Raw genomic sequence first — 26,323 nt, 5'->3', positions numbered from 1 at the left:
ATTGCCCCCGTGCTGGCCCGTTGCTGGTACCCCCTGATACGCAGCCCCACGGGGATGCTGGTGCCCGTGGGCAGTGATGCCCGGAGCTGCTCTGCCCGCAGCAGCATCCTGCTGCTGCAGCAGAGGTGCTGTAAGACACTCATGTAGTTACTCATGGTACTGCTTTGTGTTTTCCTGTTTGTTTAATTAAAAAGAAAAAAAAAAAAAAAAAAAAGGATCTTTCAGCTTGTCTTTTGCTCAGTCATTTCCTTTCGCAGTGAATCAAACCGTGTTTCAACAGTGCATGTGGGATTGCAACCGCAGGCAAGGATCTTGCTGCGAAAGCTGGGCTGGGGTTCTTTGGGTGCCGGCCATCCTGCAGGAGAGGTGAGCCTTGCCCAGATGCTTCGCTCACTTTTTATTTTCCTCTTTCTCTGAGAGTGCCAGCAGCAGCGTGTGTGTGCAGGGAACGTCGGTGCCGGGTGAGCTCTGGGAATGAACCGCAGAGGGAAATAAATCTCCCTTTTCCCACCAAACACCCAGCTGTGGGACAGAGGGGTGCTGCTGCCAGCTCGGGGACCCCGCTCCTGGCACGGGACATCCCTGAGGCCACCCGTGGGCTTTTCCCGTGGAGAGCTGGGAAAGGCTGATCCGGGAGACAGCTGGCCCTTGTCCCTTGCAGAAAACCCCTTTTTTGGTTTTCTGCCCTAAAACTCATCGTCGGTCCTCACCCAGCCATCGCGGTCTCCCCATTGCAGCAGGGAGGATGCGCCCACAGCTCAGCCTGAAAGCTGCCTGAGGGGAGAGCAAAGAAAACCCTTTTTATATCCCGGTCTGCTCGCACTCCTTCTCCGTCTCCTCCTCCTCCTTCACTCCCCCTCCCCGCGTGTTGTGTTACAGCCTTTGGGAGGATGGTCCTAATTTTCCTAGCCCCAATGACTCTTCAAACCGCTGAGAGATCTGAAGCAACACCCCTCAGCTCCTTGCTCCTGCCTCCTTTTCGTACCATTTTTTTTTTTTTTTTTTTTTTTAGCAGGCCGATTGCCAAACAGGATGATCCAGAGTTGTCCTCTTTGCCTGGAGAGCATAAATACCACTGGGGAGCTCTGCGAGACCGCAGTTGGTACTAGCTGCTGAGCTGAGACCTTGCACTCCCTGCACCTCCTTGGGCTTATTTCATCCTTTTCCCCCTCCTCATTTAAATAGTTCAGATCTATAATTTATTTTCCACAAGCAGGCTTGGAGGAGCTACAACTTCGTGGGGACTTGGAAGTGCTCGGCAAGGTGAGTGAAAGCTTTGGTCCTGGCTTCTGAGATGTGGTTTGGGTGTGTGTGTATGGGAGAAATGGCTCTGTCAAGTAGGCACAATTTTCATAACTTCTCCAAATTGCTCCCTGCGTGGTATAAAACAGCACAATGCCCTCTGAGCTGCACTTAGGTGTGCTTTGCAGGGTAACGCAAGGTTAATATGCATTAATCTCGAATGAATGGGAAGAGGTTGCAAGTAGAGGAACAGATTGCCACAGATAATTAGGTAGATAATAGATAATTTTTATTTGAAATAACATTTAAAAAAAATATCTAAGGGATGCTGTAGCAGCCTCTATGAGTTGGCAACCCACAGGCATATCTAGTCTGCTCCAGGAAGCCTGTGTTTGTGCAACTCTGCTCCAAAGTCCTGTCTAGAAGGAATTCCACGGTGTTGTCACATGTTGTGTCTGTTACCAGTGGGTTTTCCGTGCGGTTTTGCATAGAAACTCACCCACTTGAGTTCTGTGGGAAGGATTGTAATGACAGATCCAGATGTTTTTACCCGTGGCCTTGAAGATGCGGGATTTGTGGTGCACTCTGTGCAGACTGTGTTATGTCCTGAGTCAAGGAACTTGTCATCCCACTTTTCTTTTGAAGCCAGGGCAATATTTTAAAGCATGAAAGGTGTGGATGACCTGGGATGCAATGCATGGAGCACACTGTGGCTTTGTCGCTGGACTGCTTTGCACAGGTTAAAAGCCGATCCCAGGCGAACTCCCTGCTGCTTTGCTGTTTTAGATGCTCTGCTGGCATCCCGTGCCAAGTCCTGCATTTCCCTGCAGCATCAGCTTGCCCCAAGTATAATTCCACAGGTGGCGGGGTGTTTTGGCTGCAGACGTTACCCGTAATGAGGAGTAGAGACCCACTTGTGCGCTTCCCCAGGGAGGCAGCTAAGGATCAACAGCTGTGCAGTGCTAAGGGAAGCGAGGACGTAAGGAAATACAGGAGGCAGCGCTGCATGCCAGCCTCCAAACGCTGCCAGCCCTTCTGCTTTCTGTGACATGCAGGCACCATCCCCGAGCTGGGGAAATAGCTTTCTAAAAATAATCTTTTCCAAAGTCCGGCGCTGCTTTTTAACTTCCTCAGACCCCAGAAGAAGGCCTCCCCTTTGTCCCCAGCTCGGCCGTGCCTTGCAGCGTATTCAGGGTTGCTTTCTGCCGACTCACTGGTTTCTGATTGCTCCCAGATGTTTACCTGGCACCAGCATCAGGGGCCTGATGCGTTTAAAGGGAGGCTGCGCTAATGCTTCTCTCGAACCTTTGAAAACAACAACAGAGACTTGCTCAGCTGACTGTCAGCTGAGAATTCTCCTTGAATAATGTCAAATCCCAACTCAAATATGCTTTCAATCTTCCCTAATGAGGAGTTTCGAGTGCAGTCCCCGAGGCTGTGCCTCAGCTCTGCAGGGCACTTGAGCTGGCTGAGCTCTAACACATGGCCCAGTGTTTTGTTGCACCTGGCCATGAGGATATTAGGGGAGGCAAGCAGATGGACATCTGAAATCAATGAGAGCTTTCTGAAATGTGAGCATCTATCTGCTGCTTCCAATTAATCTCTGGGAGGGGAGCTCTTCGCTCCCTGTCCCGCTCCCATCATGTCACCCTGCCTTTGGATGCTCGCTGCTGAGTGCTCCCCACCTGGACCCAAAGCAGGAGAGGGGGCTTGAACACCCAAAGTGAAAGATGCACTAAAATTACCTAATTTTAGAGAGGTGCAAAAGACCCTTGAGCTTGCAAGTGAGATAGAGGGAGGACCATCCCGGGGAATAATGCACCATCTGTTGCAGGGCTCCAGCTGGCGGTCGAAGCCAGACGCGTTGGCTTGGTCGCGGAGCCGTGAGTGGGGCAGATCCTCTGGGCTTTCCGGATGGCCCAGGTGATTTTTCAGGCTGCACTTTCTGTAAGTTCAGTGTTTGCCTTAGATGGGTGGTGGATACGGGCTCCTATTTAGCGGAGGGCACCCAGCCAAATGAAGGGGTACAACTGCAGCCTATGTTGGCTGTCTGTTTCTGCCCACTCTACCTACAGGGCAGGCTGCAGTTAAAATTGCTCCCGCTAAATGGCCGCATTGTGAAGGGCTGTGGCAGCGCATCTATTTTTAAACTCTTAGGGAAGTGCCTCAAAGTAGGAATTGTTGCTTGAATTTGGGTCAGTCTACAAAAGCAGCAGCTCGTTTTGCCTCTCCTGCCTCTCTTTAGCCGGGTTAGAAAGTTGGGCTCCTGCTCTGGGGGAGGTAAATGCCAGCAAACAGGGCTGGGGAGAGGATGAGGTTACAGCAGTGTTTGTCCCCAGGCCACCAAGAGCCCTGTCTTTCAGGTGTGCCGGGGGCTGGGGACAAGGCACGTGTGTTCAGCTTGCTCTGCAGAACAGGGAATAATGAGAAGCCGTTACCTAAACTTAACAAATTATATCCCCGCATTGTTCTATGAGGCAAAAGCTTAATGCTCTGCCTGGGGGGACACAGACAGCAGCTGGTTTTCATTCTGCCTTACTACAGTAAGAAGCCCCAAACAGGGACTTTTGCTTTTTTTTTTTTTGTGTAGACACCCTACACTTTTTCCAGGTTTCCTGGTGGGAGTTTTGGGGGCTCCCCGCCTCTGCAAAGCACTTTTGTGCTTGCTGCTCTGCTCCGCAGATGCTGTTGGTTCTGGGGAACGGGGGATTTGGGAATTTATATTTGAGAAGCTTTTCCAGCTGGGAGCTGGAAGGCCCTTCCCTGCCTTGGCCAGCTTCCGACTCAGCCTGTCTCGCTGTGTCCAACCCCTGTGTCGCGGGGCTGAAGCTTCTCGAATAACTCCTGTTGATCTGGGGCTTGTTTCCTGTGTAGGTGTGCTTTCAGCATATATTTTTTTTTTTAACAGCGTTGTCAAAACTAAATCCTAACTGTGTGTTAATGGCAGAGATGGGGAAGCTTTATTCCAAACTATAGCCTTAAGGAGAGAGATTCTGTGCTTGCACTGTCTGCATAGATGTTTATTGCCTCTTATGGGTTGACTCTGTTCTGGTGGCTCTTGGATCCCGCCTAAAGAGGACTAGATGCTGCAGAGCCCTGCAGCAGCCCATATTCCCTTCCCTGAACAGCTCATGATCCAAATAAAGCCAGCCGAGACGCACAAGGCTCGTTGGACCGAGAAGTCAGGGAGGGGGGAGAGGAAGGGAGGAATTGCTAGGAAATAGCAGGTGGAGTGGGAGCACCACAGAGCAAGCGCCTCGCAGGGAGGGGACGGGGATTAAGTGCAGCCATGCAAATGACCAAAAGGAGGTCGTCTCTGAGCGGGTCAGCCCTTGGAGCTGGTGCCCAGCGAGCGTGCCTGGGAACAGCTAATCTTCTGGCCGGGGGAGGCCGGGTGCTCCGGCTCCTCTCCTCGCCTGCCATAATTCATCTGCCTGGCCGTGCTCCCGCCCGCCGTAAGGCGGTGGGGCAGCGTCAGCGAGAACACCCCAGTGCGTCATTCACCAGCAGGAATTTTGATTGTTCGACGTTACGATGACATTTCATATAAACAGCTGCCTTCACCGAGTCTGGCAGCTGCTCGGCTGGATGTCTATTGGCAGAGCGGGACCTCCGAAATAGCTCCCGCTCATGCCTGACCTCGGCAATCTGGCTTGCTGGGAATTTTACTTTCCCTTTTATTCACATCCATTCTCCACTTTAACAACCCTTTGGGGGAAAGTAGCTTCAAATGGCTCCCTTTCCCATTTTTAAGGGACACAGGTGGGATTATTTGGAGCTGCTGGGCATTGCTGGGTGACACCTGCACCCCTGGCACCCTCGGTGCAGAAGGCACCCATCACCATGCCCAGCTAATTCTCACTCCCAGCCCAGTGCCAGTGGAGCTCCCTGGTGTAATAAGCTGAGTTCCCATCATCAAAGGTTGGTGTTTGGGTCTTCCCATCCTTGCAGGGAACAATAACAGCTTAGGCTCTATGTAGTGTTCTTTTTCAAGCAAAAATCTGTGTTTTGTGGCTTCCTTGGCGGGGATCGTACTTGCCAAGAGCTTCTCTGGCACTGTTCTCACTGCCTATTTCTCCCTCAAATCCAGACCTGTGCTGAGCCGTAGGAGTCCCTGAAAGGAAACCCTACTGTTGTCTTCATCTCTGCTTCTGCCAGCTGTAGAGGAGGAGCCATGAATCCCGCCCTGCCTTGCCTGCCTTGGATCCTGCCTCTTGGATGTGTACTGCTCCTGGCCACCACAGCCCAATGCTTCGTCTTGACCAACTCGAGTCACCTGGAGAGAATCTTGAGTAAATATCAGGATGGGGAAGCTCACTCCAGATCCAAGAGAGCCATTTTATTTTCGGACAGACAGGAGATATTGATGCTCCACAATAAATTAAGAGGTCAAGTGTATCCATCAGCCTCTAATATGGAATATATGGTGAGTACAGCTTCTGATACCTAGCTTAATTTTTACTTTAAAAAAAATAAAAAAAATCCTTATGGTGCAAGAGGTGCAGCAAATTTCCTCTAAAGTAAGTTTTTCTCAAGAGGTTTCCTGGAGCAGTTTAATACCAGAGTGAACGATGCTTCAGATCGTTGGACTGTTTTGGTTGGAAAGGGCCACTAACGGGTCATCTAGTCCATCCGCTGCATAGCTTCAGGACTGGTTCCATTATTCATAAACGAGCGTCTGGCCCAGCCCTGGACACATCTCCAGTGATGGCAATTCCACAGCCTGCCTCAGCAGGTTCTTCCATTACTTTAATGTCATAAAAGCATCAAATTTTCCCTGGTGTTTAACCCATGTTTTCCCTGTCACAGCTTTCATACCCTTCTGGTAGTGTTTTGGGATGACACAGTCTGCTCAGAGAAACCTCTGATGGTTGCCATCAGCTACCACCCAGCGCAGCAGATAGCACCTGCCCTTTCATTATATGCTGATCACCAGAGATTATGGGTGTGATGTCCGTGACACTGCTGGGAATCTGCTCAGCTCCTTAGATGAGCCGGGCTCAAGGAATGTGTCTCTATCTGCAGAGAAGTTCAGTCCCTGGAAATTGCTGGAAAGGCTCTGGGGAGTTCAGAGGTGGATGGGTCAGCGCTATTGGCTTTCTGCAGCTCAGGAAACCAAAATAAAAGTTTGGTCAATGTATTCCCCCACTTCAGAGGGAGAACTTAAAAGTATTGGTATGAAATATGCCTTTACCATCAACAATTCAGATGAATAGTTTTTCTTCACCTGATGCCAGAGACCCTACTTGGAGCTATTTTTGACAAGCCTTCAAAATATTGTGGAGCCAGAAAATGATGTAGGCAAATAATTTTTTTGTGCCTTTTCCCGGTGTGCAAATATAGTTATGACAGAAACTAGTCTGACTTCAACTGTGTGCTCTTGCTGACAGATTCGATGACTGATGATTTGTTAAGACCGCGTTTAAAAGGGTAGAAGGAATAGCACACTGTAATACAAAATTTTTCGCCAGATGTGCTGAAATGAATACTGCAAATGGAAAATTCTGCCTTTTGTGATTGCAGGGGAAAGGAAAAGGGAAGGGAAGAGCAGAGGACAGTAAGGAAGGACAATTGTTCTTCAGTTGCATCCTCCTAGCAGTCACACTGCTGGTGTTGCGTCCCACTTCTGTCAGAAAGCACATGCCTTTCTAAGAACCGGTGCTTTGTATCTCTCTTTCTCAGCGGGCTCTCATTCTCCTGCAGGCAGCCTGTAGGATGCTGCCAGGGAAGAGATGATTTGATTAATTTCCAGAGAGTAAACACAAAGCATGAGAAAGCCAAATGTGTTTTGGTTGGCTCTGAGGATCTGAGAGGGCTGCAGTTGCGGACTGTCCACTGGCCGACTGCTATTTACGCTTGCAGCGTGGTTGCGCTTTTATGTTTGTCTTTGCTCAGTGTGCTTTTCTAGTGGTTTTATGGGCGATTGAGGGCAAATGAAAGGGCCTTATATGCTGCGAAGAAAGAAGCTGAGTATAAGATGGTGCTACTTGGAAAGGCTATAATCAGCCTTTCATGTACTCGTGTTTACCCAATATTACTTGGAAATGCAGTGTGTATTCTGAACGTGAATTTCACTTTAATCCTTTGTTCTGCATAGGACATTTCTCATTTGGACTTGCTTAAGAGGATGGTCTGTCTTCAGTACTGTACATAAACTTTTCTCTTTTCCTTTGGTGCCAGTGGGGAGCGTCACAGGCAACGTGTGGCACTAATTTGCGGATAAGGAGGTAGAACATGTGTTCTTGGCCACCAGCCTCCAAACCCTGACTTGTGAATGTCCTCTCTCCCAGCTCCATATCTGATGTACATAAGTGATCTAGAGCGGCAAAGGCAGCTAATGTATACCAGGAAAAAGAGGCATTTATCTACTACAGCATGAACTTTAGTCAGTAAAGGCTATTAATAAGAAAGCAATAGCACAGTGAGTACCATGACTTATCTGGAGATCAAAAGAATTACTGCATATGCATATAGGATAAAGGTAAAATGGAGTGAAGAAGTGAAGAAAGAAACAGTTTTGCCGGAGGGTTTGTGTAATTAATTGAAAGCTAGCACATATATTGACTATTAATGGAAAATGAATTACAGACTCTGACACAGACCAGGCATGAGCAGTGTTTATCTTCCTTATGAAGTTGCTCAAATACAGAATCACCTTAACCCTATAGCAGCTTTATGACCAACTCTTTTCATTGTGCATTTAGAGTATATAACAGCAGTCATGGCAGCGGGCAGGAGTCAAGACCAAAACAAACTCCTTGTTAATGAGCCCAGAGTAAAAAGAACGTAACAGTTCCTAAGGCATCTTGACCTTTTAAGATGGCTTAGTCAGATGGCTTTCAGCAGTGACGAAAGGCAGAAATCCTTCCTCTTGCGGAGGCTCAAAGACAGATGGATAAAACAAAAGTGTTCTTAGTAAGGACTGCGGGAAGGAAAATAGTTTGTTTTCATGTATAAGGTATCCATCCTTCCTCTGAACTGTAGGGTGGTGACTTTTCTTGTTGGGACGGGATAGTGTTTCTGTGTGAATTAGCAAAGCACTTCCAAGCTTCTGCCAGCTCTTGTCAGTCCTGGACTCTTATGCCACTTTTAAGAGTAAACTGCCAGCGCTGCAAGAAGTCTAAGCTGGGGAGAAAAATGAGAGAGGTGAATTAAGATAGCATACTGTGTGTAGTGTGGGGTTTACAAGCTAGTTAGGCTGAGTATATAACTCCTTGTGGGATATATTCTTACTAAATCTGAACCTACAATTTGCTTTGTAAGATACGTATGCGATGTGTATATTTTTTCATGTACGGTGTACTGTTGAAAGGCCACTCCAGATTTGCAGGAATAAAAAAAAGCCGGTCCACGTACTAAATTACTTGGAATCCTATATACCCAAAGGAGTAAAAAAAAAAAAAAAAAAAAAAAAAAAAAAAAAAACAGAATGCTTGAGAATTCCCTCCTATGGGCTAGATGGGTGTTTTCAAAGCAAGGTAGCTGCCTGCAATTACAGTGGTCTGATAACAGAAAAAATCAATGTGAAGGGGGGAAATCTGAATACAAACTTAGCCTGGTGCTTGGAATACTTTCATGCCATGTGCTTGTCGTCCTCCAAACAGTGAGAAGCAGCTTTGCCAGATCGTTAGAGTGGATTTAAGAAACTGAGCATGGGCATACAATGCCCCTCTGGCTTCAGTTGTCTTCCTAGGTACTGCTTTGAATATTGGCATAAAGAATTCTTGTAAGCGTACCTGGGAAAGTCTGAAATTTTTTTTTTGATATGTTTATTGCTCTGAAATTATTCCAGGCTCCCGACCGCATTCATGTCTGAGGAGAAATAGGCAAATAACTGCTCTAATTTAAATGGGACGGCTTTGTAATCCGACGCCTGCAGAAATGAGCTTCTCTACTCATCAAGCACAAAGCCATGCAAAGATGTAGCTCATTCCCAATTGCCTGTTGAGTGTCTTTTGTCCGAGTTCATTTATTTTATCCATAGGCATCAAAGGAAGATGTAACACACATGTTCACATCAATTTCCATTTAATGGCCTATTGCTCATAACGTCTCTGCATTAAATTAGGAGATTTGGAACGTCTCTGCCTTTCGGGCTGCAAGGAATAATGCTGTGCTAGAAAGTCAGAAGTATGAGCAGTGCGCGGCGTCTTGGGAGAGTTTTTGTGGCTTATGTGTTGGATGAGAAGGCGGGCTGTGGCTGGTCACTGCCTGGTGCAGAAAGTGGGAGACCACAAAAAGCTGTGTCTAGGCACGATTGCAATAGTCTGCTCCAAGCAGAGGTTTGGAAACGTGTACGTGGTGGGTCAGATAGCACGCACCTTCGAGGTGTTGGAGGGCTGATGTGGAAAATGGTTTAATTCCCCCTGTCAGAGCTGAATCCACAAGGGGGTTTGCAGAGTGACGTGAACTTGCTCGGCCACTGCTCGGTTCAAAGCCAAGCTGGAGAGCTCAGAGCACCTCTGGGATGTTGCTGGATGTGCTGTGTAATGATAAGCTGTTCTCAGAGCTCTGGGCTCTAAACTTGGTTCAATCAGTTCACTTTTCCCTTACAAAGATAGTGTAGACGCACCAAGTTCTGGGAGACACGGTGTTTTCCTGTCCTTTTAACCAGGGACATGCAGTCCCTCCCCATCCCAGCAGTAACTGCCCAAGACTGTGTTCAGATGCTTGTTCAGCATGAACAATTGTTGGTTTTCAAATGTCTGGGAGCCTAAATGCCTCCCAGGTGGGCTCTGACAGGTCCTTTGATGTGTTTGAGATCAGAAGTCGCTTTTCTTATGGAGAAGTTAGGACTGAGGAAGATCAGCTGGTTATGATGTCCAAAGACATCTCTCACTGGAATGTGAATGGGAAACACATTGCAAGGCCACTCTTCTTTTTGGTTTTATTGGAAGAGATGTGCAATAATATTTTAATCCCAGTGAATTCTGCTTAGGACTGTTCTGAACAGACCAGCTATCACACAATGAATTCAGGGCATTATCTACTGGATCCAGCAAGTCTGGCCTTTACAACAAAAGTCTGGCCTTTACACTCCTGGGCAGCGAAGCCAATGAAGGCTGTTTTCCTATTTGCCATTGTATCGTATTTGAGCTTTCTTTTGGCTTGTAACTGAGTGATATTCAGTGAGGTCTGATGTCTTTCCCTCAACGGCAGTGCTAATTTGTCACTTCTAACCTGATGTCTGTTTTAACAAGAGTGTTATTGGCTTAACAGCTCTGGGACTTGGCCACCTCTGGGAGTTTGACTGCATCTGTTGGTGGACGCAGCAGTTATTCAGGAAGGAGAAGGGGAGGAAGGAGTGAAGCCTCAGACCCACACTGGCACAGCAGCTATACGTAATCATCCCTTCCTTGGGGGATTGGTTCAAAAAACTTCAGCTGTGCTCATAGTGGAGGGCAGGTGTACATCCACAGCTGGAGTCCCAGCTGATGGGAAAGCCAGGAAAAGTCAAAATATTAAGGACAACGGATGGAAAATCATATGTTGGGGCACTTACTGCATATTATGTCTTGCAGATCTCAAATATAGGTGTCGTGAATAAGCACTGGGATCTCAGATTTTTTTTTTTTGACTGGTTTAGAAAAACACCTGTCAAGAATGTCTTATTGTATTTTAGGGTGGAGAGTCCAGGTGGGTTCTTGAGGTCTTGCCAGGTCTGTTTTCTCTTGACCTATCCAGACCTTCTCTTAAGAAGCATGGCATCAAGGACAAAAAGTGCCTTGCATTTCCGTGGCTGGGGGACGTCCTGAGGAGCTTGCTCTTAGGTCACAGCACATCATTAAAATGTACCAACCTCAGAAGGACAGGCCACACCCCAGGAGTGAGCTGTAATGTAGTCTCTTTCTCTACTAATTGCTGTTGATTGGCTCTCTTGATCTAACAAACTTAAGAGGAGAAACTGACCTGTTCTTTTTCTTTCCCCACCTGCTGCAGACCTGGGATGAAGAGCTGGAAAGATCAGCCCACTCTTGGGCTCAGAAGTGCGTGTGGGACCATGGGCCGAGTGACCTCATCCGGTCAATTGGACAGAACCTGGCGGTTCACTGGGGCAGGTAAGAGCTGGGAAGCTCCTCACTAATAGCAAAGAGCAATTTATGGGCCCTCCCAGCCAGTGTGAAAGGTCTGCCTTGCTGCTGATGTAATTCTTTTGGTTTTCTCTTACTGTATTTCCCATAAATATTTACTCAACTCCTAATTTCTCTTTACTGAAACCACTCTGCAGTTTTTCTTTTCATCTTCCTGTGGAAGATTTTTAACTGGGAGTTGTTAATCCAGCTAGGAGAGATGAAGTTAATGCTTCCAAATTGATTTGCCTCTCCATCTGATGGTGAAATTTGTTTATTGTTATGCCCCTGTAATCAAGACTGTTGTAGGCTAACACTGCTTTATAAAGCAAATATTTTCTTTGTGCTCAGCTACCTTAATGGGTCAAAATGCTGTTATGCTTGTACATCAGGTAGAACTTGGTTGAAAGCAATGGAAATTTGCTTGTGTGAAATTGGCCTGATATAGAAATTGGGCCCGTTTTTGTTGGCAGAATTAAATGATTGGAAAGTCGAGTGGTTAATCCATTGGAAACAAAGTTAAAAGATCAGGCTGTTCTTGGCTCTCCTACAAGTGCTCAAGATGGCCATGGGTTATTGATGGAGGTAGATCCAATCTTGCTCCCATTGCAATCACTGAGAGGAAAAAAAAATCAGATTTATCTCAGTTTTTTCAGGAACGGGCCATAACTTGATTGCCTCAATTTCCTCTTCTCTGAAATAGGACTCGGAAAGTATTCACTTAATGACATCAGGAGATTAATGTTTTTAAAATACTTCTAATGAATGATTTTTAATGAAGAGTTGGCTGAAAGAACAAACTACAGTTGGTAATGATGTCATTTGTATTTCTGGCTGCCTGCTTCATGTGAGCTGTTGAAAGCAATAAAAAGTAGTGGGTTTGAAGCGCTCTTCTGCTTTTGTACAGAGTTTGCAGAGCGCTGTTTGCTCACTGTGTACATAACGTGCAAAATGCAAACGAATTCCTCCAGATAATTTTAATGCCATTCACGTTCCCCCAAACGGCACAAGTAGCTCAGTGCTGCAAGGTCTCATGCACAGTTTGCACAAAGTACGTGCAGCGTGTGCCTGGGGAATTGCTGCAATGACAGCAGGGTAGGCGTGCAGTACTCCAAGTGCTCTGCACTAACCCTTGGTGTGATGTGAGTGTGAAAAGCTCACTCGCTTTCAAAGGTCTTACAGTAGGATCTCCTAATGGACTTCCAGATTTAGCAAATTGCCTGGTGGTAAAATAGGTACACGATGGCTTTTGGTTTAAGTTGGTTGGCAAACCTTAACTTCTGTTTACTTTCAAAATACAACTTTCTGCCAAACTAGAAGTTTTTTGTAGTTGGGTGGAAAAGCCAGGAGGACATTTCAGGTCAGCAACATTTGAAGAACATGTCAAACCTATAAATAATACAGAAAGTCAGACTGGGATGTGAATTTTGGGGAAGAAATCACCTTTAACATTTTCAGTGAGATTTTTTTTTTCCCCTGATTTTCAGGTCACGATACTGTTTTTGTTTTTTAAGCAACGCCTTCTCAATGAGTGGAACTTGCCTTAATAAATTTTTATATAAAATTAGCAATCGTGATTAAAAAAAAAATAAATCTGACTTTGCAATGCAATATGCTGGGAGGCTACAGATGCTGTTTGAAAACTTGTAACAGAGATCGGTGATCTAAGCTGCGCCTGGCTTTTGCTCCTTCAGGTATCGCTCTCCAGCTTTCCATGTCCAGTCTTGGTACGACGAAGTCAAGGACTACACATACCCGTACCCTCACGAGTGCAACCCGTGGTGCCCAGATAAATGCACTGGCTCCATGTGCACGCATTACACCCAGGTAAGAGATGGATTTGTATTTATCTTCTCTGCAGCCCCTCCATGTCCCATTGTCACTGCAACGTGCCCACAGCTTGCTTGTTTTCAATGCATACCTTGCCTTGCAGATAGTCTGGGCCACAACAAACAGGATTGGCTGTGCTGTGAACATCTGCAAGAGGATGAACGTCTGGGGAGAGATCTGGGAGAATGCTGTCTACCTGGTCTGCAACTACTCGCCCAAGTAAGACGGATGGGCTGGGCTCCCTCCAGCTTTCCTAAAACCCTGCGCTGGCAGGTTGCTTAACTAGCCCAGGATCTGGGGAAGAGATTTCAGGCAGTCTAGACTGGTGGTTGTGGCTTTAAATTTTCTCTTTAGACTGCAGCACAGGGCTGGTTCAAGACTTCTGAGCATTGCCTGGAAAACTGAATGAGGGGCTGGGGCCAGGCCGGAGCTTTGATGTTGCTGCCATGGGAAGGAGGAGCAGGAGATGGCAAGGACGGAGCTGGAGAGCGCTGCCAAGCGAGGCTTGCTCTCTCTGCAGCTGGGAGAGGACAGGGCTGGTGATTAACACTGCTGGCCTCCTTTCCAGCGGTAGCCTCTGTACCCCAGCCCTACTGCTGGCACAGGAGAAGTAGGTTTGCTTACGATTAAAACAACAAACGAATGAAATAGGGTAATCTGTACAAGCAAATGGAATGGCTTGGAGAGCATCTGTTTACACGGCAGAATAGCACCAAGAAACAAAGTGTATGGGTACAAAGCTGGCAGCCAAACCCAGAGCTTTGCAAGGAGCTTGTAGCACGATCTGGGCAGCAGCATCCTGTGGGTGGGTAGTCTAAGCCCCTCTCCCTGCATTAGCTACTGAGCACGTGATGCTCCTGGGAAATTTGGTGGGGTTTAATAACCTGCTCCATGCATAGGATTGTGCCATCCCTCATGGAGTGCCCCTCGCAGGCTGGGCTCCTTTGTGCATCATCCTTTCAGGGCTGCTGGGTGGAAAAATACTTTATTTCTGCCGTTTCTGCCTAATCTCTTTTCTCTGGCGTCTGTGTGCATTGTCCTCATCTAGCCTCATAGGTGGAGACAGCTGAAAGAGCAATAACCAAAGGGTTCAGAGCCATGGACTGAACTCCAGCTCCTTGAACATCCTCAGCCCCTAATACTTGCAATAGAGAGGGCCAAAGAGGGATTTTTGTTTCCGGGTAGTTTCTTGAGAAACTGTGGTAACCCACTGATTTACTCCTGTGTACTAAATCACAGTATTTGAAGTAGAGTTTAATATAAAGATGATATTGTACACAAATCATTAAGTAAACCCCTAAAATCATCATCTTGGAGGTGAAATGAGAAGGAACGTTTTTCTTACAAGGTTTTCCTGGTCTAGCTGGTTAGTCTGTGCTTAGTTGCTCTGGACTGGGGCAAAGTTTCTGCAGCTTCAGAGGCAAAATTGCTGGCAGGGCTGGTGAGGAGGAAGCACAAAGTGCTGCTCTGCTTCCCAGATGATCTGGAATTGGGCAGGGGGAGGCATGGATTTCTGCAGTTTGCTGTTTGGAAATGGCTCCAGATGGAAAATAGAGCAGCTTTTAAATGGCAAGAGCCGTGCTCCTGCCTGGCCTGTGCAGCTGCATGGGGGGCTGCAGAAAATGCTGGGAGACTGGTGGCTTTGCACAAGAAAGCTGAAGTCAAGTGTGGGATGGAAAGAGAGGAGACAGGCTGTCTTTTCTACATTTTCCTTTGCAAGTAGAGCAGAAACACTTGTTTTTCCCACACCCATAGTGCCGGTGGTTGAAAGATTTTGGGCCAGGGCTTGGATGGGTATTTGGGTGTCTGACAGGCATACATTTCTCCTGTCTTTGCAGGGGCAACTGGATCGGTGAAGCCCCGTACAAGACCGGCCGCCCCTGCTCCGAGTGCCCCCCCAGCTACGGAGGAGGCTGCCAGAACAACCTCTGCTACAAAGGTGTGTGGGGTTTGGGGACTGGATGCTTTGCTCCCAGCACCCTCCTGCCTGGGGGAGAAGCTGGAGCCAGCTTTCACCTGGAAACTTTTAATTGGAAGTAGTCACAGCTTTCAATTACCCGCCCTTACTATTTAGACATCACAGCGTAATGGTAAATCACCGGCTGTGGCTGACACAGGCTCTGAGCTGTTTAAAGTTCCCAGCTTGGATTCGGCGTGAAAATGTGAGCGAGCGCTGGGATGGAGGGAAGTGACTCGGCGTTTGCGTGGGTTTGGCGGGGGACCTGGGGCAGGATTTCAGTGGCTGGCCCTGTCCTCGCGGGGTTTGGTTGGGAAGGGAATGTTCTCCAGCGCTTACTGGAGGCGATGTGGGTGGGCAGAGCTTGGCTGCCCACCCGACTTCTTCAGGGGCCAGGGACGCAGTGCTTCCCTCTCCGTTTTCGTTTTTTTTTTTTTTTTTTTTTTTCTCCCCACCTTGGTTTTCACGGCTGCCAAACAAACACAGCAATTCGTGTCTCTTGGAGGAGAGGAGGAGCTCTCTTGGAATAGTTTGATGGACAGAAAGTGAAAAATATTTTTATTGCTGCGAAATGCCCAGTGAAGCAGTGCTGCTCCCTTAGCATGCAGGATTTTCTCGGGTCATGCATCAAGGGCCTTTTTTTTTTTTTTTTTCCCCTCCCATGTGTTTTCCTTCATGAAGAACTGGGATTTCAGAAACAGGCAAGCTCCCTGGAGGCTTGCCCAGAGCAGAAGCTTCTGTTGCTGCATTTATCACTTTTTGCCTGGGGCTGGGAGGAGCCCTTGGGGAGCAGGTGGGAGCCGGAGAGCTCCCTTTCTCCCTGCTGTTTTTCCTCAAAGCCCCTGCAGATCCACCATCCATTGCCCCCTCCCTATTGCTGAGGACGAAAGCAGGGTCAGGTTTTGTGGAGGGCCAGCTGAGCAGAATTAATTTTGCTGGCTTCGTTTCCAAAATCCCTCTGCCTGGCTGCACCAGCGGCTTGTTCTGCAGGGGCAGGGGGGCACTGTGGGAGCTTTACTGGAGGACCAGCTGAAGCTGTGCTGATGGGGGGCAGTTTGAAGAGCAGAAAGGTGTTAGCCACCTTCCCAAATGCTCTCTTTTTGCAAGGTGTTCAGCACTCTTGTTCATTAATTAGTCTAGATCATTTCAAACCTTTATTGTGAGATGCTATAAATTCCGCTTCATGCGGAGCTTGCTGGAGAAGCACGTCTCCTCTCCTGGTGCTGTACTTGCCCTGGCAAGTATCCTGCGCTGCATTTAACTTCTGTTTTTAAGTTTCCCACTATTTAAAAGCAGATCCTTGTCAAACCAAATTTTCTCCCTCCAAAAAGGAACCTGACTTCCTTGTTGATGTGAACACTGTAATTATTTTTAATCCTCCTTTCTAACAAGATTACCGTTACGAAGACACCTTCATCACTGAGACAGACGAGACTAACGAAGTGGAGACTCCACAAATTTCAGAGCAGAAACCTGTGTGGTTCCACCCTCCGGAGAACAAGCCCAGCAAACCTGTCAAGCCCAAGAAAACCTCCCCAGAGACCTATATGAGTAAGGCGGTCTCTTTCTTTTTTTTTTCTACCAAAAAACAGGGAGCAAAGCTTTCAAAAGCCCCTTGTGCCTTCTGCACGTCAATCTGCAATACCTATCTGTTCTTTCAAGTCCGCCCTTAAAGACATCTTAAGGAAGTACCAATGAACTGAAGGCCCCCAGGTCGGTAGTCGATTTTGGAAATATTGGTTTGGTTTCCCATTTAAAAGTCTCTAAATTCAGCAGTTACCCTCTTTGCATCTTTTCTGGGGATTTTGATTGGTTTCCTTTTTATGTCTTGCTTGGGAAGATTTCTGAAGCTGTTTGTGGAGTTGGTAGTACTTCCTCGGTTGTTTTCTAATCACTGTTAATTAAAAGAGTTATTCTGAAAACAAGGCGAGGCAAGCAAATGCATCCTTTTCAAGTTTATCTACTAACATCTTGTGAGTCTGTAATTAAATGGAGAATGAGAGCTCTGGCTGCAGACTTCAGGCTGTAAATCAAAGCCTTTGGCTGTCAAATGTTTCTTCCCTGTTAATATTCCCAAAGACACCTGTCTTGGGCGAACAGTTCAAGAGGCAACAGCTCCAGGCTGCTCAGTCTGCAATAAGATTTTATCTTACTGCACTAAAGACCTCCAGGAAAGATGTACAGTGGCTACCCATCGCTGCAGCCCAAGAGCAGGCAGTGGCTGTCTCTTTCGTCTTACAGCATAGCTTTATTTCCACTTTTTTTTTTCTTCTTCCAGCACAAGTCATTACCTGTGAGACCAAGATGAGAGACAAATGCAGAGGCTCAACATGCAACAGGTAATGTTTTATTGATACCTCTTGGATCTGTGCAGGAAAAAAATGGTCTAAGAATTAGCAGGTTCTTGCAAACAAGGTATAGTCTATACTATATATTTTTGCAACTATCTAGGCAGGTCTGTTTGCAAAAAGCCTTCATTTCTCTCAGTTCAAAGCCTTCAGCCAAGCCTACCAGTAAGGTGACTCAGATTTTTTTATGCAGCTATCATGGCCCACAGTTCCAGGTGTCCAGAATCATTTAATAAATCTTGGCAGAGTCACTTTTGAGCTTTTCTTGTGCATTCCACCACCATCCAAGCCAGACCAATAATTCATGGCTTGTCCCCTCCCAGACAGTCAAGAACTTCTGGTTAAGGCTTCTGCAAAGAACGGGACAGTTTATCACTTGGAGAAAAAACAAATCCACAGAATCTAAATATTGGTCGGGTTTTTAAGGAGGGTGGAGAAACTGTCTTAAAAAGTAGCTATTTTGCAATCTTGTTTTTAAATTGGAAGAGTTACGTCAAATGAATGGAATGACTATTAAATGAAATAGAGTCAAAGTCTGTTTTTCTTGAATTGTTTTTTCGCCACTCTCAAAGATATATATCTTTACTAGGTATTTGTGCCCAGCTGGCTGCTTGTACAGTAAGGGAAAGATCTTTGGAACATTTTATTATGAGAGTGTAAGTACCCTTTAATAGCTCATAGATGCAATTTGTGGGGAGTTAGTGGTAATAACAGAAATGGGAAACGCCAACAATTCTAGTGTAATTTGGCTTTCCATATTCTCCAGTTGTGGTGCTGTAAACGGGTGCTAATAAAGATTATCTGTATTTTCCTCATCTTAGTGATGAAAAAAGAAGCAGTCTGGAAAGGCAAAAGGACTCCAGACTTGATTTTGTCATAAATGCCCTTAATGCGCAATAAAACCCATGGAAAGTGAGGGATAGGGATCAATAGACAGCTCTTACAAAGCGTTCCTCATTAGTGTGGGCAAATGTCATGCTGAACAGAAACTTCATACTACAAACACTGTAAAAATGTTGTAACTAAATATTTTGGGAAGATTTGCTGGATCTTGAACTAGCACAATAATTTACAAATAAGGCATGGCACTGTTTCCCCATCAAAACTCCTGTTGGAGTGAAGGAAGGTTGAAGATGAAAGGGTACTTGTGTAAAGCATGTTTGCTTCCCCATTCTTGCTCCTTGTGTGTGACTACATCGCCCATGATACGTTTTGCCCTGCAACTTCTGTGATTGCAGACAGCCTCCTCCTCCAAGTGGTTTCAGCAGAAATATTTTGGGTTTTAATATTCTGTTGAGAACTGGAAATATTTCATACTGGTTGTTAATTTCCAAAGCTGCTTTTTATTTTTCTTTTTTTCCTAAATTATATGTAAATGTATGGTTATGCTACTTAAAAAAAAAAAAAAAAAAAAGTTTGTCATTCAACCAAGCAGTGCTTAAAATAATTGTAATAATAACAAAAGAGTAGGGTTATGTTGGGAGAGTAAGATTTAACAACTAGATTCCAAAGGGGTGTATTCAGTTTATTTTCCATTTGGCACTTTGGTTGGTGGTTCATTTCTTCATTTCTTTTTTTGCACAGTGGTTGGCCAGTGCTGTTCTGTGAATGAGATTTATTTCACATACTGTTTGTTGTGCTCTTCTCAGTCATCAAGCATATGTCGTGCTGCAATTCATTACGGCATCCTGGACAATAAAGGAGGACTGGTGGATATCACGAGGAAGGGGAGGACACCAGCTTTTGTGAAGTCTACCAGGAATGGTGTGGAGTCTTTCAGGTACTACATCTGGGAAAAAAGTGTTTGTATTTGCTTTAAATATATGCAAATGTTCAGTCATCTTTGTTACTTGTATATAGACATAGTGATTTAAGCAATTTTAGTATGCTTATTTTTTTAATACGTATTTTTTCTTGTTTTTCAGGAAAAGTAAACCTTCAAATGCATTCATGGTTTCCAAAGTCACAAGTAAGTTTTAAGTTTGTAAAGTTGAGAAGAAACCATTGTTGCTAGAGTTTTATGAGATGCTTGAAAACATCACTCCATGCAGTGCTCTTTTTCATTTTATGTGATCGTGTCCAATGGCTCCGTACCACGGGTCTGGAAACTACATAACTACATGGCTGTAACAAAAATACACTGTTTTGTGGGTCAGCTGCTTTTCTCTTTTGAAAGCTTTGACCTTTTGAAGACCACCTTGTAGTAAGGCAGTAGGACTTCTGTGGGAGAGCTGCTCAGCCCCTTCCTGGGTGCATGCTGCTGGTAAAGGAGTGAGTGGCTTTCATGCTGGTGCCCTCACCTGGATGTGGGTCTCCCAGGGTTGCTGCATGCCTGTGACTTGTATTTTCTGCAGCTGCTCGGTTATTGGGTCTAGTAATTTCCTTCTCTGTGTTTATTTCCGCAGCACAGACACTGGATTGCTACACGACAGTAGCTGAGCTGTGCCAGTTCAAGAAACCTGCGACCCATTGCCCAAGGTAACTGCGTGCCTCGAGCAAATTTGTGCTCAGCTTAAATCTGCCCTGCTCGGGGCAGGGACGGGTGAGCAGAGGAGGAGGGATGCTGAGAGCCCCAAATCTGAGAGCTTTTGGGAACAGTGTGCTTCCTCCTGCCACTGTGCTTTTCTCCCAAGTGTGTTTTCAGCATGGGCAGGCACATGGACACTGTGGTGGAAAACATGTTGAGTTTTTGGGTTGTTACAGTAATACAAAAGTCAGGCTACGCAGTCCTGTTTCAGTGAGACCACGTCTGGAGTGCTGTTACTCTCCTGCACTTGCTGGTTGTTGTTTTTGTTTGTCTGTTGTTTTTAATGTGGTTTTCCTTTCTACCTTAAAATGCGGAAGAAGTTTGCTCCAGAAAGCTGCCTTGTGCAGGTGTAAGTCATGGCAGAGGACAGGGGCACGAATTCATGCAAATCATAATGTGCAGAGCATTCTGCAAAAATATAAACACTCCCCTCTGAAAAAGTCATAAAAGACTAATTGCTCTTTTACTTGTCTAAAGCCCTGTGTTTGCAGTTCGGTAGTAACTACCGAAAGTCATCTGAGGGGAACAAATAATTAGATTCACTGTTGCCACCTGCAGACCAGATGCAGGCACTTGAAATCTCCGAAGAATGCAGCTTGCTTTCCTGTTGAGCCTTGGTATAGAGAATAAATCTGAATAAATTGTTTTCTAGGATTTATTGTCCAGCCCACTGTAAAGATGAGCCATCATACTGGGCACCGGTGTTTGGCACAAACATCTATGCAGATGTGAGTATGCTCCTTTCCCTGATGACCCTGTGTAACACGATGTCTGTATTGCAGAGTGGGGCTTACTCTGTGATTTAGGAAGGGATTAAAACTCCCCGTGACTGCTGCAGCGTGGGGTTGGGGTAGATGGGGATGAAGGAAGAAGCGGCACCAACAAAGTGCATCAGTGACAATAAGGGGCTGGAATAAGGGGCTTGGGGAGCCCCTCCAGTTTCTGGTGCTGACTTCTTCTGGACTTGGGTGGGTCCCTTAACTGCCCTGTGCCTTAGGGGTGATGGATCCAAGACAGTGGTAGTGCTTGCTCGCCTTGGTAAAGCACTGCTTTGGTTTGGAGATCTACAGATGAACATCAAAGGGCTTATATTATATACTCTGCATATACAACCACACTATGTTTTTGGCAGAAAGAGCCTGTCTTCTCCCTCCCCTCTCTTCTTTCTGGGAGCTGAACAGTGTTTTTGAGCAGTTGGGACACGGCATGGAGCAGTGGAAAGAAAGCATTCGAGTTGGTTTTATCGGTTTGTTTTTCTAAACTCTGCTCGTGGGGATGAGCAGAGACTTGATGCTAAAACTAGGCAGACAGTCATTTTCTTGAAATCTCTTAATATTAGGCCTCTAAAAACTGGGTTTCAACATTTTTCCATTTGTGGGTGCCTCTTTTTTTCCTGTCGGAGATTCTCTTTGGAAATGTCAGCTCTCCCGGGCTGGTGTCTAGCCTGCAGGAACAGGCTTTGGGGCTGATCGTGGGTCCCAGTGAGGGCCTACATCCCCAGCTGGGGGTCCACATGGAGCTTTTGCAGACTCCTGAGAAAAACATCCTGGGGGAATCACACAACAGTTTGGGAAAAGCCATTGAGAAAGTGATTTTTAAGTAACTTTTTTATTTTACTTGGGACCATTTTTATTTTATTTTATTTTTTAATAGAGACACAAACAAGTTAGCCTAGACAAGCTCATATGCAAATCCATCGCACAGCTGTCGCCCCGTGGTATCTGCCTCTGTGCGTGCTCTGACCTGCAGGAAATGGGAAATAGTTTTTCTTTTCTTTTACTGAAGACAAAACTACCTCAGATTACCCCTGAATGGGGTCTGCAATTACAAGGTTTTAGGTGAGGACCAGCATCCTGGGCTGGCATTGCTTCGCTGTTTGTACTGACGCAGAAGGACTAGTGTCCTTTAATGAAGGACAAGCTCTATTTCCTACTGTCCCCTCTGGTTATTGTGTTTCATAAACTGGGGTATGGACCATGATTTGGGAGAGGAAAAAAAAAAAAAAAGAAGGAAAAGGTTTTTGGCCACCTCTTAGAGGGCTTGGTTAACCTTTTTCTGGGCTACTGTGCTAATGGTGTGCTGCAGGTCTAAGAGGAAAAACACTTCAGATTTTAGCAGAATGGGTGGTTGGTAGCAAAACAGATTAAAAAAAAAAAAAAAAAAAAAAGAATCCAGCAGGGGAAAAGAAGGAGTTTGAGGAGGGTGTGAAACATGTTGCAAAGGAGAAGGCATTGATGCTGATGAATGCTCAGGCTGGAAAGCTGACCGCATAAACAGGCGTGATATGCAGGGAGAATTTGAGCAATGCCCTTTTCCGCTGGGCACGGACTGTGCGGGATGCCCTCTGGGAGGGGATGCTGTGAATTAACCCGAGCTTGTGGTTGGAAAATAATTAAAGCAGAAAATGAGCTAGATGAGACAAGTGCGAGTCTTCTGGGAGGGTTGCAAGGCTACACATCTGGAGTGGCACCTTCATGGCCCTGGGGAATTGTGCTCCAACCGTGTCTTCTCCAATAAGTGATCTAAAAGAAAATGAAGTGTTTTGTGCTGTCTGATCTGTGCTCCCTCCAGGTGCCCTCTGGTCTCTTAGCACCTTCACCAAAGCATTGATTTGCTAAATGCTCTGACGGCTAAGGAGTCCATAGTCCCAGAAGTGGTGACAAAAATGCTTGGCTAGTCTAGGGAAGTGTGTTTAGAAGAGGTGAGGAATGGGTGGACTGATGTGTCCAAGAAGCTGGGGTACTCGGGAGCAATGGCAGAATGACAAGGCACAGCAGTCAGAACCACAAAGGGTTCATGAAACAGGGATATAGAGGAGCCTTGAAATCTGGGGTAAAGGAACAAAATGCACTCAAGTATGCCATGGGAAAAGTTCATGCCCAAATCCCAGGTCTATCCACAGAATGGTGTCCTCCCAGGGCTGAAATTAGTGGCGACAAGCAGCCTGCTGGGGAACGGAACATTTGTTACTCATGTTCCCATGTTGTGGCTTTATGGGTCTGTAGGGATCTCTGGATTATAATCGTCAGTAATGTCACTGAAGATGGTGGGAGTGTCCCTGGAATACACAGAGGTACCATTGGTAGTGGGACACTCAGAGTTCCTTCTCTGGGGTCAATTACTTCTGACCTCGCACAGTCAACCTCATGGTGAGGTTTCTGAATTGGAAAAATGAGAGAAAAAAAATGTCTCTGAACACATGACTGTGCTGAGGAGGTAGCTCAGCTTTTGCTGATATGAACAGAGCCAGATCTGGGGGATGCTGGAGCTGTGTGAACACCTAGGGATCTTTACTGAGGCTGTAGAAAAGTTTTTATGTTCTGCAAGGTGCCGTCACTTGCCTGGCTCTTAGTGTGCAACACCGCAAGGGAAACACTTCCTCATCCCTGCTCAGGAGCCCTATGGAGCTGGGAGAGGAAACAGCTCCCTGCTCTTGAGATAAGGTCCTTTATCCACAACTGTGCTGCAATTAGTTGGAGGAGGACAGATCACTTAACGAAAGAGACCTTTATCATCAGAGTAAACCAGGCTGGGTGGCTCAGCCCTCACGAGATAGGAACTTAATGATTAAACCAGTCACACTAATGAAGAAATTATGGGTGATTAAATTCATACTCGCAGATCATTGCTAATAGCCAACCATAAAAAGCTGTTGTCATTTTATTGGGGTATGCCTCAGAGTTCACTTCATCAGGAAACGCTCTCAGAGCATCCCGAGAGGCCTGTGTGATGCTGAGGCAGACGTGAAGGGGCTACGCCATGGAAAGCCATTGCGTTGTCTGGGCAGCTGCTCTACTTCGGAGTTCAAGAGGAATGGCCTTGATTCTTGAAATGTCTCATCTTCCAAAAGCTCTGTGAGCAATTCGTCAAAGCAAAGCTTAGACTGCAATAGAAGAAGGCAGTAATCCAACGGAGTGATAGGGGGAGGATTTGGGTAAGGCAATAAAAAGCCTTCTGGTCAAAGCTTTCAGCAAGCAGCAGAACAGCAAGTCCTGGAAAAAACAGGAATGTCTTGAGAAGAACATCGTTTAGGATGTCTCCCAGTGGAAAGTGTTGCAAATTGATTCAGGACAGTTTAATTTTATGAGCCAATTTTAGATTTACAGATTTCCCACTGCATAGTAGGGCAAATTCACAGCATATCTTCCAAACGGAGCGTTCCCTTGCCCTTATATAGAAGCAAAATACCAAATTGGCTCTCAAAACCCAGGGAGCTGCCAAGAGATAGGCGATCCAAAGTGATAAATATATAGGGGACAAGGCAAACCTGCCATATATGGCTGTGAGAAGGAAACAGCACGATCTGTATTGTACGTACACGATGGGAATGTTTGCCCTTGGCACTGGTTTTGTAGTAGTTTGGGTTTTAGCCATCAGGGAGTTTATGGGGCTGGGATTTTCACCTGCTGCAGTTCCCTGCGCAAAGCTGATTTCTGTTTGTTGTTGTTCCAGCTTGCTGTATGTAAATCCTTTAGAGGGTTGATGGCCAAGTTTATACTATGCTTAAGCCTCCTCTGCTTTTGCTCTGTTTCCTGGATGCTTCAAGAGCTTAGTCATCATTTGTCAGTGTTTTGTGTTCCTCTGGCTCTTCTGACTCTGCACATCAAGGAGAACAGGGTAACACTGATGTGCAATGAAGAAGCTTTATTTTTTTTCCAGAAGTGTTAATCTCTCTCCTACTCAGTGTAGTCTTACAGGGTAATGGGCTATCCGACTGCCCAAAAGCTACACGACTCTGGGAGTGCAGTCCTCGCGTTTGGCTTTTTTTTTTTTTTTTCCCCCCTAGACAGAAGCATGTGAACTCTCCCAGATAGCTGGTGGCCATTTAGCTTAAATCAGGAAAAGCATCTGCTTTGCAAGCAGCTGGGTGAATAAGCTTTGGCATGGTGGCTGGTCACTAGCAAAGAGTTTGCAGCGCCACGGTTTCTCTGTTCAGTGGAACAGCTGCTTGTTGTGGCAGCGCTGGGTCTTACAGCCCTTTCACCTCCGCATTTGACACCTGGGCTTATCACATCCCCAGATCTGGTCCATGACCGTCCATCCCCAGTCTGTCCATAAGAACGACAGAATTGTTTCATAGCTCTTTGACTCCACTCTTTTCTTTTTTATTCTCTGGTTGTTGATTTTTGTTCTTGATTCTGATGGAGATGGTAAATCTCCAGATGTAAAATATAGATGTGTTGTAAGTCAAAATAATTCAATATTTTCCAGAGCTCCAGTATCTGCAAAAGCGCAGTGCATGCAGGAGTCATTCCAGATGAAGAAGGTGGTTTTGTGGACGTGATGCCTGTAGAAAAGAAGAAGATTTATGTTGGCTCTTTAAAGAATGGAGTCCAGTCTGAGAGGTGGGATATTTTTCTTATACTTTCCTCTTTTTCTTGATTTTAAGTTCAGTTGTGTGTCAAAGTCAGCAGATATCAGCTAGAAAGGTTGGTGAGTTGGAAATACAGGACTTAACAGTGTCACCATGAATTTCAAGATGCAAACAAATAGAGCGTGTTGTCCTGCTCTTACCTTCCACAAGTCAGTAGCCACTTTCAGATCAGTGTGATAGGTATGAAATACCATTAAGATATTTTTTTAAAGAGCTGAATCCATATTAAAATATTTTGCTGTATACGTATATCATTAAAAATCCACTGTTGTAATTAGTACAGTGATTATTATTGGATAATGTTTCGGAATTAAATTTTAATGAAGAAGAAAGTTTCCAAACTTGCTTGTCTGAAAGATAAACATGGGTATTTCTGCAACTTTCAGTCTGGTTTGAGGTTTAATGAGATTTCCATTGAATTCTGGTGTGTAGGATGTGTTTGTACTCATTAATTAATTTTCTCTACTCCTATTGAAAGACATATGAGCAAATTAACCTCTAGAGAGAAGATCAAACAGTTTTTTAAGATGGGTTTTCCACCCTTGTACTTTTGCATGGCTTCTTTTGGTCTAACCTTGCTGGTTTCGGTGGACAATTGCAAATCAGTGTTTCCAAAACCCTGCACCTGTACACGATCATAGTGATTGAGTTGCAGCTCATTCAGTCCTTCCTAATTTGCTACTTCTGGTTTGGTTTGTGATGTATTTTTTCACACATCAGTGTGATGGTACTGAGTTCTCAAACCTGTCTTTGAAAAAATAACATTCATCACTATTGTGGTGGGTTTTGGTTATTACTGACATGGCTGTCTGCTCTGTGAGGTTCCTTTTTGTTATAATAAGAAATCCAACTGAGTTTGATATTTTTATTCTAGTAATGAATATTCCAAAACATTGCTGCAGAGGAAAATAATAATAATAATAAAAGACAGGAAAGCTATAGACATTAAATATGAGATTCTTTGGTACAGGTCTA

General features: G+C 45.6%; 1 protein-coding gene across 4 annotated transcripts in view; it reads left to right on the top strand.

Annotated features, from left to right (window-relative positions):
* Positions 1-241: 241 nt before the first annotated feature.
* Positions 242-26,323, top strand: part of CRISPLD2 (cysteine rich secretory protein LCCL domain containing 2) — a 30,428-nt gene continuing 4,346 nt past the window's right edge. The window contains exons 1-16 of one of the 4 annotated variants that reach the window (XM_035543672.2): positions 301-366; positions 1,016-1,263; positions 3,077-3,189; positions 5,333-5,668; positions 11,182-11,300; positions 13,007-13,139; positions 13,246-13,361; positions 14,981-15,081; positions 16,492-16,650; positions 17,378-17,438; positions 18,037-18,103; positions 19,097-19,227; positions 19,373-19,416; positions 19,853-19,925; positions 20,627-20,702; positions 25,186-25,319. In XM_035543672.2, coding sequence (XP_035399565.1) covers positions 5,417-5,668; positions 11,182-11,300; positions 13,007-13,139; positions 13,246-13,361; positions 14,981-15,081; positions 16,492-16,650; positions 17,378-17,438; positions 18,037-18,103; positions 19,097-19,227; positions 19,373-19,416; positions 19,853-19,925; positions 20,627-20,702; positions 25,186-25,319 — 1,466 coding nt within the window. In that variant the 5' untranslated portion in view covers positions 301-366; positions 1,016-1,263; positions 3,077-3,189; positions 5,333-5,416. Of the gene's footprint in view, positions 367-1,012; positions 1,264-3,076; positions 3,190-4,804; positions 5,164-5,332; positions 5,669-11,181; positions 11,301-13,006; positions 13,140-13,245; positions 13,362-14,980; positions 15,082-16,491; positions 16,651-17,377; positions 17,439-18,036; positions 18,104-19,096; positions 19,228-19,372; positions 19,417-19,852; positions 19,926-20,626; positions 20,703-25,185; positions 25,320-26,323 lie in introns of those variants that run through there. The other 3 variants (XM_035543670.2, XM_035543671.2, XM_035543673.2) reach the window with 3 other exon arrangements.

The sequence above is a fragment of the Cygnus atratus genome, chromosome 12 (genome assembly GCF_013377495.2).
Source record: "Cygnus atratus isolate AKBS03 ecotype Queensland, Australia chromosome 12, CAtr_DNAZoo_HiC_assembly, whole genome shotgun sequence".
Lineage (NCBI taxonomy): Eukaryota > Metazoa > Chordata > Aves > Anseriformes > Anatidae > Cygnus > Cygnus atratus.
This window is presented reverse-complemented; position numbering and strand designations above follow the sequence as displayed.